Source organism: Perissodus microlepis, chromosome 7, assembly GCF_051167445.1.
Source record: "Perissodus microlepis isolate ML-2025 ecotype Zambia chromosome 7, ASM5116744v1, whole genome shotgun sequence".
NCBI lineage: Eukaryota > Metazoa > Chordata > Actinopteri > Cichliformes > Cichlidae > Perissodus > Perissodus microlepis.
This window is the reverse complement of record NC_140467.1, coordinates 6,788,258-6,803,645: the sequence shown is the minus strand read 5'-3', so window position 1 is coordinate 6,803,645 and position 15,388 is coordinate 6,788,258. Positions and strand designations below refer to the sequence as shown.

General features: G+C 41.0%; 2 protein-coding genes across 3 annotated transcripts; both read left to right on the top strand.

The window, feature by feature from the left end:
• Positions 1–69: 69 nt before the first annotated feature.
• accs (1-aminocyclopropane-1-carboxylate synthase homolog (Arabidopsis)(non-functional)) lies at positions 70–9,227 on the top strand. Its single transcript, XM_084933020.1, has 15 exons — positions 70–1,495; positions 1,611–2,365; positions 2,438–2,497; positions 2,628–2,698; positions 2,845–2,914; positions 3,591–3,657; positions 4,254–4,351; positions 4,470–4,547; positions 4,758–4,858; positions 5,356–5,445; positions 5,553–5,598; positions 5,707–5,848; positions 6,217–6,359; positions 6,470–6,623; positions 8,372–9,227. The coding sequence occupies exons 1-15, from the start codon at positions 856–858 to the stop codon at positions 8,764–8,766; spliced, it is 2,910 nt and encodes a 969-aa protein (XP_084789146.1). The 5' UTR covers positions 70–855; the 3' UTR covers positions 8,767–9,227.
• Positions 9,228–9,331: 104 nt separating this feature from the next.
• On the top strand, positions 9,332–13,857 carry LOC146382400 (uncharacterized). 2 transcript variants are annotated; one of them, XM_084933024.1, is made up of 4 exons: positions 9,332–9,982; positions 10,114–10,316; positions 11,932–12,123; positions 12,463–13,857. In XM_084933024.1, the coding sequence occupies exons 2-4, from the start codon at positions 10,124–10,126 to the stop codon at positions 12,774–12,776; spliced, it is 699 nt and encodes a 232-aa protein (XP_084789150.1). In that variant the 5' UTR covers positions 9,332–9,982; positions 10,114–10,123; the 3' UTR covers positions 12,777–13,857. The 2 variants fall into 2 exon arrangements, with proteins under 2 accessions (XP_084789150.1, XP_084789149.1); XM_084933023.1 differs by having other exon boundaries at positions 9,332–10,316.
• Positions 13,858–15,388: the final 1,531 nt, after the last annotated feature.

The window sequence follows — 15,388 nt, the reverse complement described above, 5'->3', positions numbered from 1 at the left end:
GTATCATCGTATTATTTTTACTTTTATGATGAACTAGTTAAAAGTCTAAATAAATATAAGAATGGTTAAAGTAACAACTAAACAAATTGGATGACTGTGTCAAAATTATGCCTGTTTCAAGCTGCAACGCTGATTAGTTTATCCTCACAGGAGGAATTCCGGGACACGACTGTATACAAAACACGCATCCATGCTTTAAGGCTGGCTTGATTTGTACACCTGTGTGTGACTGCCATCTCCTGGATATGTACTGAACTTACAAAAAAACGAACAAAACAGCACTGGAACCAGTAGAGGGGGCTATAACACAAAGCTCCCCGTTTGAGTCTGACTCGCATGGTTGCGTCTACCCCGTTACAGCCTGGTATAAGTGAAAACCAGCCCGCTTTCAGCAGCTCCAGCGTTATAACACGGACCAAAGTTATCCCGGAATAAGGACAGCACGCATGTGCCGTCAACCCGGATGTAGATATCTTAGTGCGCGTCTATTCCCCGTTTCTCCAAGTTATTACAACATTTGCTGTGAGAAAGATTTACAGATCTTAACCCCAGCTGGACAAACCTTTGCCGCCCCAAACCTGTCCAAACCGGGTTAACCATCCGTGACATGTATCGGGCTACGTGGATGTCACATGAGAGTGACAGCTCCACAGTGGTCTCATTTCGGAGGGCTGCATTTTTGATTTAAGGTGAGAGAAACTACAGTGAGTTGGTATAACCTACACTTTTACTGCATGAGTAATGCATTTAAAATCCAGCGTGTGTCGGCGTGCCTGAAGTTGGCCTGACAGAGGCCGCCTGCTCGTTTTCGCTATCATCATCCCGTGTTGCAGAAATCCTCCTCTAACTTAGACGATGGACTTCCGCGGTAGGAGGCATGAGCGAGGCAGCAACTGGACTGACCCGGAGATTGTGGAGCTGCTCCAGCTGTGGTCCGACGAGTCGGTGCAGATTGAACTGGAGAGTTCACTGCGCAACCAGCGCGTGTTTGACCGTATCGCCCACATTTTGCGTGAAAAGGGCATCTACCGCACAGGAGACCAGTGCAGGGAGAAGATTAAAAAGATGAAGCTGGAGTACCGCCGCATCAAGGACAACCACAAAATGAGGTCTTGGAAGTTTTATGATGTGATGGACAGAGTGCTGGCGAATCGGCCGGCTATTACCTACTCCTCCCTAGGCGGAGCTGTCATAGCTCAACAGGTGTTCCATACCTCTGGGGCACCTGAGGCATACCTGCAAGGAGTGCCAGCGGGCTCTTTTGGTCCTGCTTCCTCCGGTGGGTTTCTCTTTGGCCAGCCTCCAAAAGCTGGAGATCCACTGGATATCAAATGTGAAGATGTGGAGGAGAGCATGCTGAACTCCGGAGAGGCACCGCCTGAGATGTACTATGGTTCTGGAGATGATCAGGAAACTGATGGGCAGTCTCTACTGGAGCCAGAAGACACCCTGAGCCGAGCCGAGAGCACACTTAATACAAGAATTTCACCTTCAGGTTGTTAGTCGATAACTATCATTATTATTATTATTATTATTATTAGTTAGAATCAGCATATGTTTATAAAATTGATAGCAGGCTAAAATCTTATTTCTCTTCTTTACATTCTCAGGTTTTAGTGACCTGAACATGACTGGCTCTGCTACAGCCACCACCTTGGCTGCTGGTGGTCCCGTGTCACACGACACATCCGACGAGCCCAGAAAGGAGGGTTCTCGTCAACAGACCTCAGTGAGACAGAGGAAGCGGCGCCGGGGTGGTAAAACATCATGGTGCCATGGGGGCGGTAGATGCGGTGGTCAGGAGAGACTGGATAAAGCCCTAGCCAGCTTCCTGAACTGGCAGCAGTCTGCAGAGGAACGTCTCCTCTCACTGGAGGAGGCGCGGCTGGAGAGAGAGCTACAGGCGGAGGAGCGCAGGGAGCAGCGGGAGGAGAGGAGGGCAGAACAAGAGCGTCAGCATGAGCTCCGCCTGTTCAGCATGCTCACGGGGGTGTTGCTCGCTGTCAGAGAGGGTACGCAAACCACAACACAAAGCGACCCCGCCACCTCACCCTTAGCTCGTTTTTCAGCTTCGCTGATGACAATGCCTGCCCCCTCTGCTCCTTCATCTTCATCCCAGCCACCTCCAGAGACTCCCACGACAGAGTCTGTTTTTAATCAGGAGACAAAAAAGTCACAGCTCAGATCTGTCAAGGCCTGCAAAATGTCTCAGAATGCTTTGGAAACACTGAGGGGTGAGGAAGGTCCCGGCAATAGCGTCTACCTGTCTGAGCGTGGTAATAGCATCCGACTCCATGAAGGTATCCTCCAGGAGGGCTACATCCAATATGGAATGGACCGGCACCATGATACAGACAATCCTGATGTAAGAGAGCACAATGTTTAAACACCAGTCACAGATACTTAAGCATTTATTAAAAGCTCCTTCTTTTTCCAGGGTATTATCAACATGGGGACCAGTGAGAACAAACTTTGTTATGATCTTCTTCATAAACGGGTAAGATAAATATTAGATTCAATGCAGTCTATAATGATATGTGTATAGCCATTTACTTGTTATTACTTATTATTATGAATTATTCTGCCTGCTCTTTGACAAAAAAATCCAATTTCCTTTTCTGCTACAGCTGACCAAGCCTGACATGCTGCACATCAGCCCATCCTTGTTGCAGTATTCAGACTGGAGGGGGCACGCTTTGTAAGACACTTAAATGCACATTTATTTTTAATCTTCCTTAATGAGGATCACATTTGTTATGTGACTCATGGTGAAGTTACATTTTTAACAACAACCTTTCAGTGTGCACATTAACCCCATGACCTTTCCGTCTCGCTCTTTCTCAGCCTCAGGGAGGCAGTTGCAAAATTCCTGACTCGCTACTGTTGTTCTCCAAACCCATTAAAAGCTGACAACGTGGGTATTGCTTTTATTATTGAAATAGTATGCACTGTAAGTAATATATGAAATGTGTTTAAGACAGCAGCCACAGGCAGTTGAATATGTAAAAACCTTAGTGCGTTAAGGGAATCATATTAATAACAAAGGTAAAACTGGAACAACTTTTTATTAATCACTCACCTTGCAGTAAGCACAATCCTGAGGACTTTATACTCTTTTGTGCACAATGCCACGGAGCTATATTGCACAACTCCTATATGATGACTCCATAAATGTTATTGACCCTTAAGATAATAATATTTGACACACAGTATACAGGACAAAGCGTAGAAGATGTAATAAATCCCCAGGTTGTGTAAATAAAGTCCTCATCTTGTGACTCATAGCGATGTCCAGCAAATCACATAATTACTGACAAATAAGCCTTTATTCCACTTTTATACTAGTGCTCGGGATTATAGCCTCTCATTTTTATCAAAAATGAAGGCAATTGAGCTGAATGCTTTATTTCACTAATGATCAAAAAATGTCAAATACTACAATTGAACTGACAGCAGTTCTGGGTTCACCAACTTAATTTGCACAGGAATGAATAGCAGTTTTAGTAGGTGGATTAATTTAAAGCACATTTATCAGGACTCGTGCCATAATTGGGTCTTTCATAACACAGTGGATGCCTGTGTTTGTCCAGGTTGTGGTGATGAATGGCTGTGGTTCCCTATTCTCATGTATTGCTGCAGTCATTTGTGATCCTAAAGGTAGGTTCAGATATGCTTTGACGTACAATTCATTTAATGCATCCATATCTGTACCGTATGAATAAAAATGAGTGCGCGGTAGAGAGGAAGTCGAGTCCGCATTCCTCTTTTGCTTGTTTAACAGATAATTGGAAGGATTACGCAGACTTATTTTAAAGAAAACACCCAGCCACATAAATTGCGCATTCTGTTTACCTCTGCTGGCGAAGCTTCATTTTAAAGAGTAAATTGGTTTTGCTCAGTCACAACGTTAAAAAAAACTCATGAGCCTCAGACTCAGCTGGTATTTACCTATTTACTGCCTACCTGAATCACTAAGGCAGAGTGAGTCAGTCATTAGTGGGATGTTTTTGAAATCAGCAGATGCTTTTCGTTGGTGATTTTGGTTCCATGTTAGCAAAGGCAATGACCAGTAACAACTCAAAATAGTACCAGATATGGCTCAGTTAGCATTTGCTGTGCAGTATATACACCCATGAAAATACAATATGATACAGATTATATGTGCACATTTAGTTATTTGTATACTAAAATGAAAAGTGAGATAATAAAAAAGTGCATATTTTAACCTGTTTTGTGTGTTTTGCATCCCGTAGATGCCATCCTTATTCCGACTCCTTTCTACGGCGTCATCACTGAAGATCTTCATCTGTATAGCGATGTAAAACTCTTCCACGTTCCCCTTGATTGTGAGGTAGGAAGGCACAACCCGAGTTACTTGCAGCATTTTGCATTTGAAATGGATGTTGTTGTGCACACTGGAATGTAATGGCCCCTATTCAGTTGGGCTGCTTTTTCTTTTGTTTTTAAAGGCTGATGGCAAAGATAACCGACCCTTCCGCCTCACTGTACGGAAACTAGAAGAAGGTCTGCAAAGAGCTAAGGAAGAGGTAACGTGTGAAGGCATGCTGGTTTGAAACAGTAACATTTAAATGTTAAAAGAAAGACAAAATTACTCGAGCAAAATTCTCAGCGTAGATAAACACCTTGGATGCTTTGTTCTTCTCAGAGACTTTTTTTTTCAGTTTATCTGTAAAGACTGTGAAGGTACAGTGTAGCAGTTCCTGTTTACTTCCAGTTGAACCTGCCATTTCTTTAAGGGGTTGACAATTCGCGGTGTTATCCTGATGAACCCCCACAACCCTCTGGCTGAAATCTACAGCCTGAAGGAAATGATTACCTTCCTGGAGTTTGCCAAAAGGTATGTTTGCCTCACTATTATCTCACACTGCGGCCTAACGCTGTAATCCTCTTGCTCTACATTCCTGTGGTTCCTTTAAGCGCTTTGCCAAGTCACTGCATATAGTTCCTACTGTGATCTGTTTTATTTTATGACGGAGAGCTCTGTCCCGTGTGTGGAATATCAAACGTTCTTGACGGAGTTTTACGACCTCTCTTAATCACCAGCATATTGTCAAGTGCAGCCATGTGCCAAAGAGACTCCTGCAACATCTATTGTTTTCTAAATGATCTTGCCAGAGTAATTCCCTGCACAGACCCTTCCAGGCACTGAGCTGTTGCAACCATAAACCACAGTGCTTTTACAGTGGCACTGGGCGTTGAAGGAACCGTTTTACATTGATGTTGCATTTTCCTTGTCTTAAATATCCATTAAGAATATAAAACCAGGCCTTATTACTGCTGCACTGAAAATATGTATATATTTATGTTATCTTCCTGTCTCCTTTCCTGCTTTAGAAATGCTCTCCATGCCATTGTAGATGAAGTGTACATGCTGACAGTGTTTGATGAATCTGTCACCTTTCAGAGTGTCCTCAGTGCAGACAGGTACTGCGTGAACCTAACCTCCGCATGATTAGTCTGTTAGACCTTGAATCATCATAACTGCTGCTGAAGACATCCACTTATCTCATAATGATGTGCCCTTATTTCAGTTTGCCCGACCCACAGAGGACGCATATAATGTGGGGAATGAGCAAGGTATGTGCTGTACAGAGGCCTGGAAGGGGAAAACTGAGACTTTCAATAACCGTATACACTGCTTTCACAGTTCATTATTTTTCATTGGCTTTGTCATGTCCTTTCTAGGACTTTGCAATGGCAGGAATCAGAATAGGCACTTTATATACTGAGAACAGAGACCTCGTGGAGGCTTTGGCCAAATTGGGCTCTTTTCATGGTGTCTCTGGGACTACCCAGCACCAGGTTGCACAACTGCTTCAGGACAAAGGTGAGATCTGAGCTTTTTGTGTTCTTTTGCAGTCACACTGCTGTTGTAACATCAGATTTATCAGAAAAACCACTTGGAAAGTAATCCTAACATGAGCACAATTTGGACAAAACAATCCAGCACTCTTTACACAAAACAAGCATTTTGTGTATAGCGGAATTTATATTCATAAATGCAAATTACTTTTGATGCAAGCATTTTAACAATTCCACTGTTCTTCCTTGTGCGTTCCATGCTTTCAAGAAACACGAGCCTCCCTTTTTTGCTTTCTCTGATATGACAAGCACAGCATGGGGCCTCTGCTGCAGAAAGACTTGTAACATTTAATTTACACTTGCCGACTGTCACTTGGCATTCTCGTGTTGTAGAGTGGATCAATGAGGAATTTTTGCCTGAGAACAGATGCAGGCTGAAAGCTGCGTGCAGCTACTTGACTGGAGAGCTGCTCAGTATGGGCATCCCGTTTCTAGACAGGCCTGCGACACTGTATGTCTGGGCTGACCTTAGAAAGGTAACAAGACCGAAGTCGAATTGAAATGGCTTGCATATGAACGCAACATTCTTCTCATTCTTTTGAGATATATATTCTTTAGGTTTGATTTGTCACTTCTGTTTTGGTAGTATCTCCAAGAGTCATCGTTTGAGGAGGAGCTGTCTCTGTGGAAATGTTTCCTCAGGCACAAGGTGCTGCTGAGTTGTGGCCAAGCGTTCTGCTGTTCAGTGCCCGGGTGGTTCCGCATCGTCTTTGCAGACCAACAGCACCACCTTCAGCTTGGTCAGTACCAACAACACTCGTAGTCTCTCTTGGCCAGGCTGTTTATGCCCTCTCAGCCGTTCACCTACTCTCTGTTTTAGTAAGAGCAGTGAGCCATTAACATTGGACCAGATTTGTTGGTCCAAAGAAGCAGTGAAAAACAAAACTATTGTACACCTATGTTGTTCACAGTGCAAATGGATAATGACACAAGAATACTACAAAAGCAACCAAGAGTCTTTCAAAGAAAAGAAGAAATGAGATTGAAAGAAATGGGATGTTCGTCAATGGCCAAGTCAGTGATCTAAAATCAACCCAACAGAGCAGCTTTTCAGTTCCTTAATATAAAACTGAAAGCAAAACAGCCGCAAACGAGCAGAACAGGCTGTCCCAGATTGCAAGCACTCCACCCAAGTATTAGAAACAATCTGCTTATTTTAAAATTTGTTTATTTTGTCCAATTACTTTTGAGCCTCTGAAAATTTGGGAAAACGTATACTATGTATTTCATAAAAAGCAATACTTTTGTTAAATGTGTTTATGTAAAGGTAAAGGTCTGCACTTCATTCACTTCTTGATTGTTTGGTTTAAAATCCACATGTCATGGTATACAGAAAAAAAGTGTCATTGTCCAAAAAACCTAACTGTACACACAGTATACTCTACAGGAAGGCTGAGTACAGTTAAATAAGGAGAACTAGGCACATAAAATGCCATCATTTAAAGCAGGGGTGGGGAACTCCAGGCCTCAAGGGCCGGTGTCCTGTAGGTTTTAGATATCACCCTGGGACTTCACACCTAAATCAAATGATTAGTTCATTATCAGACCTCTGGAGAACTTTGACACATTTAAATCAGCTGCAGTGGATCAAGGACACATCTAAAACTTGCAGGACACCGGCCCTTAAGGCCTGGAGTTCCCCCACCCCTGCTCTAAAGAATAGTATACATGAAGTTTCAAAATTATGCTACAAAATAAAAGTAAAAAAATGAAAATTTAAAATCAAACATCACAGTCACCAAATTCCATTAGAAAAATAATAACAAAATACAAACATACCCAAATCTTTAAAGCAGCTCTTTTCAGTGGACTCTGGTTCTAAGGTAAGATTAGCTGTTATTGCATTGAGGGAGGGAGAGTAAAGGTCATATCCTTTGCATTTTACCACAAATTCCCTGCCCAAGTCCTTTGCTTGTATATTAGTCCTTGGTCTATTATGAGAAACTGAGAAATTTGTCATTTTAAAGTCACCTTAAAATCCTTCCACACTTTAGAATAGTTAAACACATGAAAATTGCTCCTCATTCTTGCTCAACATTTATAAAAATTAGGATAAAAATCTTAATTCATTCATTTTCCTCATAGCTATTTTTGAGATAGTGTATGCAGAAAGTTCTTGTTAACCTCTCCGATTCCAAAAGAAGAAGACTGAGTAGTCTGTAATGACCTAATCAGTTGATTTAAAAAAAACCCCAAAACATCCTTTAGTTTAGCATTCTAGTACAGCGGTATCTTTCAAATTATAATAGTAAAGGCTTTAATTGTTAATATTTAATTGTTTCTGTAGTTTTTAAATCTACCATAGTTATACTTTGTTTATATGCTATTATTTTTAAAGTTTACAGCTTTCTGGATTAAATATGTAGAATGCTTTGTCACCCTGTGCTTATACTAGACAGTGATTAGCACATATCTGTGATATAATTTATTCATTTAAAGGTTTATGTTGTACTGACTTATTTTGTCACTTTGTTTTGTGGTTTTTCAGGCCTTAAGCGAATTAGAGAGGCTTTAAAAGAAACTGAAGCAAAAATGAGAGTCCCGGACATCAAACAAACCAGTGAGGGGAGCCAAAAGCCAGTAAAAAAGGACAATGCAGGTTCAGACAATGCTGCTACTGTCAATCCAAAAACCTTACCCGAGAACAATTCATCAGATCAGCTGAAGGAGAGGGATAGCCCTGTTCCTGACACAGGCTCGCTGGCCACTGAAGACTGCCAAGCCTCTAAGCCCACAGAGAGTCTTGACACGCTGATCGGTACTCTCAGGCATCAGATCCGTTCCTCTGATTGGCTGGAGAAAAGCACTCCAGAGCTGTCTGCTGGGGAGGACCCAGAAATTTTTGATGTGTTCAAGGTCCTGCTGCAAAGAGCCAGAAAGTAAGCTTAGGATTAAACAGGCACGAATGTAGCTGCCAAATTTCAAGAGGCAGTACTTAAGCATCCCTCTAGCTTCCTGTGTTTATGGTGAAAAGCTTGACACAAACACCTGACACAAGGTCAGCTCTGATGTCTGTTTTTGAGGAATGAAATAGCTGAGACCAGGTTAAAGAGAAGTAAAGAAAAAACCCGGCCTGGCATTAAGAACAGGACGGAGTACTTTTCTGTATGCGTCTTGAGGCCTTATTGTTAAGCTGAGAAGTGGATTTATTTGCTGATATTCTAAGTGGATGCCAAATAGAACAACCAAAAATCAGACGTGTCCTAACATCAAACACTACAAGTCTCTTTTCTTATGAATTGTAAATGTTTCTGATTTTCATCTTACGCAGTTTATTTTGTCAAAATGAATTGTACTTGCTGTAAAGTTAATAGTCCACAAATAAATACAGGACGTATTATTTATTTTCTTGACTGTTATTCATTTAGAGTAAATAGCCTTTAGCTGGAGATGTGTTATTTTGTGTGCTCTTTGTTTGTTTCAGTGTGACATTATCTTTTGTTCTTTGGCATGGGTGGGCTGTGGGCTCTGTTCCGCTGCTGCAAAGGAAAGTGAAGGTGGTGAGAGTAGAGTGATGAACAGGGGGAGATATCTGATGCTGAAGACGCTATTGGCTGACAACACTTTGTAGCCCACTGTCTGTGACAGAGAGTGGGATTTCCTTAACCGTTTCGTGATGCGTAATGACCCGACGACGCCCCCCACACACTTTCTACATGACAAGGGTCTGATTTGTTTATTGCAGTCGAACATGTTCAACTGTTAAGGGACTTTTAGATCGAGCTTTTTGAACCTATTCAACTCTGTTTGCTTTTAGACACATACACTTCTGCTTCCTCAATATTGAATGGCTGTTGCTGGAGCTTTCACTTTCTCTATAGAGCGATTCGGCAAGTCACAGTGGAGAATTCAAGGGGAAATTTCAGCCCTGATGGGTGGGAGTTTCCACTGCGACGGTGGAGTTACAGTGAGGGTTTGATCTGTTGTGGTTGTAAGCATATTATCTCATATGTCAAATGAGTGTTGGAAGTGTTTGTACAGTAGTTTTGGCACAGCACTACTTTTACACTTTCTTCTACTTTTCGGCAAACTCAAATCAGAGTTTAACCTCACGGCTTGGTTCCTGACAGCTTTTTTCCCTTCAACAACAACAACAAAGGTAAGCCAAGGCTTTTATATTTGTAAAGCTCATTTAAATAATCTAAATGCCAAGGTTACTTTTAAGACAGATTATCTCTCTGTCGCTGAACTAATTACACTCTTGTTTATCCTCGCCCCTGTCTCTTTTAGCGGTGTCAAAATGAAGTTTCTTGAACTGGATGACTCGATCGGTCGCTTCAGGTTTTCACAGTCCTGTTTGGGATTAGTGGGGTGCCTGTGTGTGTGCTATGCAGTCTGGACACCTTACTGGGTGAAGGACAGGGGACTGTGGACGGAGTGGAACGCCACTGAAAGCGACCAGACGAATCCTAAAGATGATATTGGCATCAACGGTGAGCCAAACGCTTCTCTGACACCACTCTGCAGTCAACAAATCTCGTATCTGTCTTAAGCTTTCACTCTGTGTTAGGTTAAAGGTTTGACTGACTAAAATGTGTTAGGAAAGGCAGCATATTTAATGAGACTTAAGCCCATCTTTGCTGTGCTGTTTTGATAAGACTGCTTCTGCTTGCTTCAGCCTTAGGAGAATTTATTTTTCTCAAGAGAGGATCAATATCAAAAGGGAGATTTGACAAAACGCTGAGTTACAGAAGAGATTCTCTGCAGCAGTAAACAAGTTTGAGCTTGCTTCTGTCCGGGTGAATTGCATTCTTTGTTAAGGCTCAGTTCTGTACTGAATGTGCTTGCGAAATCTTTAGTGAGCTAAAACCCGGTCTTTATCATTCAAATCTCATTTCGTGTCATAAACTGACATAAACTGAGTTTATGCTCTTAACAATTAATCTAATATTGTATAAGTCCTCTGCTCTCATACACAAAGAAGGAAAGCAAATGAGAAGGGACTCAAGATAGTTGTTGTCTTTTTGCTTGACAATATATAAAAAAATAACAGTAATAATGGTGATTAGAAATGATTAACGACACAACGAAAAAATATCAGTTATGACAACAACAAAAAGTCTTTTCCTCATGCTGAGAAGAAACTCTAATGAATGAGTGATCAATATTAAGATTATTAAGAAGTACCACAAAATTATTAATTTACTAAAAAGATAAAAATATAGTAAATAGCTGTTAACTGCAATAGTTCAAAGTTGACTTAAAGAGATATATTATGCTGTGTCTGTTCTAAAATTAAAAAGAACGATACTGAATATTGAGTTTCAGGTAAGGAGATAAACATATAAAGGTTATCCCTGAACACTTGGTTTCCTACAGTTTTCATCTCTGACATTAGCTAATGACATCATTTATACATCTGCTCCTGGCCGAAACCTTGTTTCTTCTCAGGAAATATTTGTACACGTTCTCGTCAAGCATCAAATCATCTGCCGGAGTAGCAGAATAATAGTCATTTGATGTACTTCATTTAAAAACCAACAGTGCTGGGAAATACAGTCATTTGGCAACAGCACAATATCATTTTTCTAGGTACTCTTTTAGCGCATCCCACATGTCTCCCCTGGGGGTATTTCTAGAAAAAAAAAGTATACAAGGCTTGTGACAAATTTGTGAAATTTGGCCAGACAGAAGAAAGTAGACATTTAAGAAACAGGATTTTTTTCTTAAAAACGCCCAGAGCTAATAGGTTATTACCTTTTTCCAGTGGACTCTTTAAGTGCTGCAAAACAGCTAGTATTAAATAAATGAGGACTTAATTGAATAGTGAAGTATGGACAGTCACTCTGGTGGAGTGCCAGAATAAAAGTGTAGAGGTGGAAAACAGCATAATATGTCTAAATTTAACATTAAAAACCCACATTTAATCCTAAGTGCACTCACAGATCAATCTCTAGCAAAGGCATTCGAGGATAAAATAAGGGATATATTGTGGGAAGTTTGACATTGTGTAGTGTTTATCATGCGTGTAGTGGAAATGAATGTGTAAAAATGAATATAAGTGTAGTTAACCATTCTAATTTTTGTCTGTTGTTTTGTGTCCTCCAGCTCTGGAAGCAGAGAGGGTCTTTGGAGTTCTCTCCTCCCTGATGGCCGTGAGCACGGCTGCTCTGTGTCTGGTGTTTGCCCTCTGCTGGACATCCCAGACGGTGCGCTCCTACTCAAACACTCGCGCTCTCCTCATTGTACAAAAGGCGCTCTACCCCACTACCCTGCTGCTGTTCACCATGGCCCCCACAGGTGTGTAACATATATTCATTTCCTATGACATCCACATATGTAAACACAGTGTTTCTTGGATTTCTGTTATTCTGTTTCTCCATTTCCAACTACCCTCCAAATGGCCTTTTGGTTTATGTCATTCATGTCAAGCTCTCACCTACAGAAGTTGTTTCATGTACTAGTCATTTATGTACCCCGCTGGGGAGCACACGGAGACTTTATTTTCTTTGGAATTGCAGTTCATTATCATGCAAAGTCTTTCCTAAAGCTCCAGGCATGTAATAATTGTGCTTAATACCTTTTTTCTTTTAGCGGTAATCATACTTGAGTTGACTCATTTTCGCCATCTGTCTACAGGTTTCTTCTTCCTCCTGAGCTGGTCTTTTTTCACATATCAGCACCGTGAAGAAATCCGTCAGGACTTCTCCAGTCTTGGCTCCTCCTATTGGCTGGGGGCTTTAGGTTGGACCCTGCTGTTCGTCGTGGAGCCGATCGTCTTTATCGTTGAACAGGCTGTCGTGCCAGACATCCTACCTGACTTGGAGAATGCTGTGGAGCCATGGCAGATTTCCTCTCCATCTGAGGCCGACGAACAATCTTTTAGTCAAAGTTCTCATCCTTTTAGCCCCAAAAGCAACAAGGGTGTGATGAAATATATGTCTGAATTTTGAATGGAGTTCAGAAACAAAAAGGACATGAATATGAATATGACGCTAAAGGAGTCAGTTTACACATTATTGCACACAAACTCAGCTAACTGTGCACTGAAAGAATCCTGAAGTCAGAAGAACTGAAGTTTCCTGCTGGGCTTACTGTGGAAATCATTTTCTGGTTTGTTGACTGGTTCACTGGTTTGTTGATTGAAATGAAATCACAACACACTAAGGACTAATAACATACCAACTAGTGAAATACACAACTAATGATAGGTTTGCGCCTCAGCCAGGATCAGGTCCAGGTATAAAGGGCTCTGAGTTCAATCTACGTAAACAAGACATTCAGTTAGTACATTTATCTAAATAGTGCTGCTGCGATATATCTTACCTGAAGTCATTGTTATGACCATGTGACACTTCAAATAGTAATTGTCATGTAAAAGATGATAGGTACTGATTAATGTTGACAGATTTACACATTACAAGCATTTTTGGTCTGTTACATATGTTTTTCTTTTTTGGGGGATTTAACTTGGGTTTATTTATAAACAGATGAAGTAGTTCTCAGATATATTCGTGAGCCCAGACTATAATTTCAACTACAGCATTGTTTTAATGCAAAGCTCCATGAGGGCCTGAAGATCATGGCCATTCAGTACTTGTTTTCAGCCATGTCCCTTATGCACATTTCTTTTAATAATAGATTGCACTGTAGTTAAGGAAATTCCCACTTGCAAATTCTTTGCAATTTTTACAGTAAGAAACATTGGTGTGCATCAACAGAATTACAACTATTGTCAGCTAGCTGTCATTTGGCAGGACGTGGGGTACATCTTTGAGTGGTTGCCAGTCCGTTGTAGGACTAACAAGAAACAATGTTCTTGAACCGTCTGCCTGCACTACCTTTCACACTGGTGGACTCTTCTCCTTTAGACTTTTGAAACACTCTCTTTTCTTTTCTTTTTTTATACCAAGTCTTTATTAATTGTGAATTTTGTTACTTTATTGTTTTTTGTTGTTGTTGCCCATTTTGTATATATTTTTTTAATGTTATCAAAAAACAATAAAACTTCTCGGTATAACACGTATCTTGTCTTTAAGTTATTTTCAGTAAATACAAGTTTTCATTTAGTTGTAAATGATTCGATTCTGTTTTATTTACACGTAGCAGCTTCCATGTTTTTTTTAAAGTTAAATAGCAGTTGTGTGTGTATACACTCCTGTGTATACCATAGAAAAGAGCAACAAAAGATCTAGGCACATATCCAAACTTTTTTTTGTACTGTAACTGTTCAACAAAACTTCGTCTGCCTGTGGTAGACTAAGCAACTGACTAAGCAACCCTCAGCAACTCACAGTTTAAAAAGCGTTGTTCCTTTTAGAAAAGTATCTGGATGTTTTTAAGGGAAGCAGAAGCTTGTGTGGTTGAGCGCTATGGTTCTTTGTTTGGACAGTTGCCCACCAGCCCGTGGGTCTTGAATGTGTAGCGAAGCAGAGTTCTTCCCTTGCAAGTCCTACATCTGCTTCCTTTTTTGAAAAACTCTTTCATTTCTTGCATGCAGCTGCTGGTTCTGCAGAACATTTGGGGCACCAGACAGCAAACTGCCTCCCAAGTCGTTATTTACTTTCTTTCACACCTTCCCAAGAGGAAAGGAAGCGCTCAGATGCTGGACTGCTCATGTTTATGTTCTCAACCTGCCAAAGTGGGTGAGAATTAAGTGGCTCTGGCTTTGTTAATTGGGCGTTAATCAGGTGTTGCTCTAATTAAAAGGCAGTTCCGCCCTGTTGGGCCCTGGTAATGAGTTTGTTATTAAATCCACAGAGGATTTTTGTCTCTTTTTCAATTTACCAACAGGGTAGTGGTTAATTGCTGTGTAAATGAGGGGAATGTCCTTGAAGGTCGCGTTGCATCAGCGTGTGATCCATGAACAGAATTGTTCCAAAGAGCTTCCTCATTCTATCTTCAAATTATTTAAATTCACTACAACCTCTTGTATCCAGCTGTGCCTCTCTTGATTCAGTTGCTATTTTTGAAAGAACATTTTTTTAAACATTATTTGTGAAAATGAGAGACTTAGTAACCCATTTTTCTTTGTAAATAAAAGCACTTCTAAAATTGATTTTCTTTTAATCTTAAGTTGCTTTTATTTCCCTTCAGTAGATACTGTCTGGGCACTTGAAAGAACACAGTCTTTTATGGCTGCCAGTGTCTCATAAACAAACCCTAGCCTTTTCACCTTCCACCACTACAAATGCTGCTCTTTTACCCTCCTGAAAGCATCGGACTAAAGGTTGAGAATGCCTTCAGAGAAAGGCAGGACAAATCAATATGGAGATAGAAAGAAAGAGATAGTGAGACAGTTAGGCACAAAGTAAGAAATGACAGATGAATGGCAGAAGATGTTACATACAGATAGACAGGTGGCCAGATAGTCACAGAAAGATTGCGGGTGTTGATTGTTGAAGGGCATCTGCTATAGAGACATCAATCAGAAGATGGCACCAAGATTGAGTGTTTCCTGCCTGTGGCTGGCAGCATGTGTACAACATAACCTGGGCTAAACCACTGCTCTTCATATCAATTAGAGTCCAATTATACAGCCATGTCCTACTAATTATGCTGCACC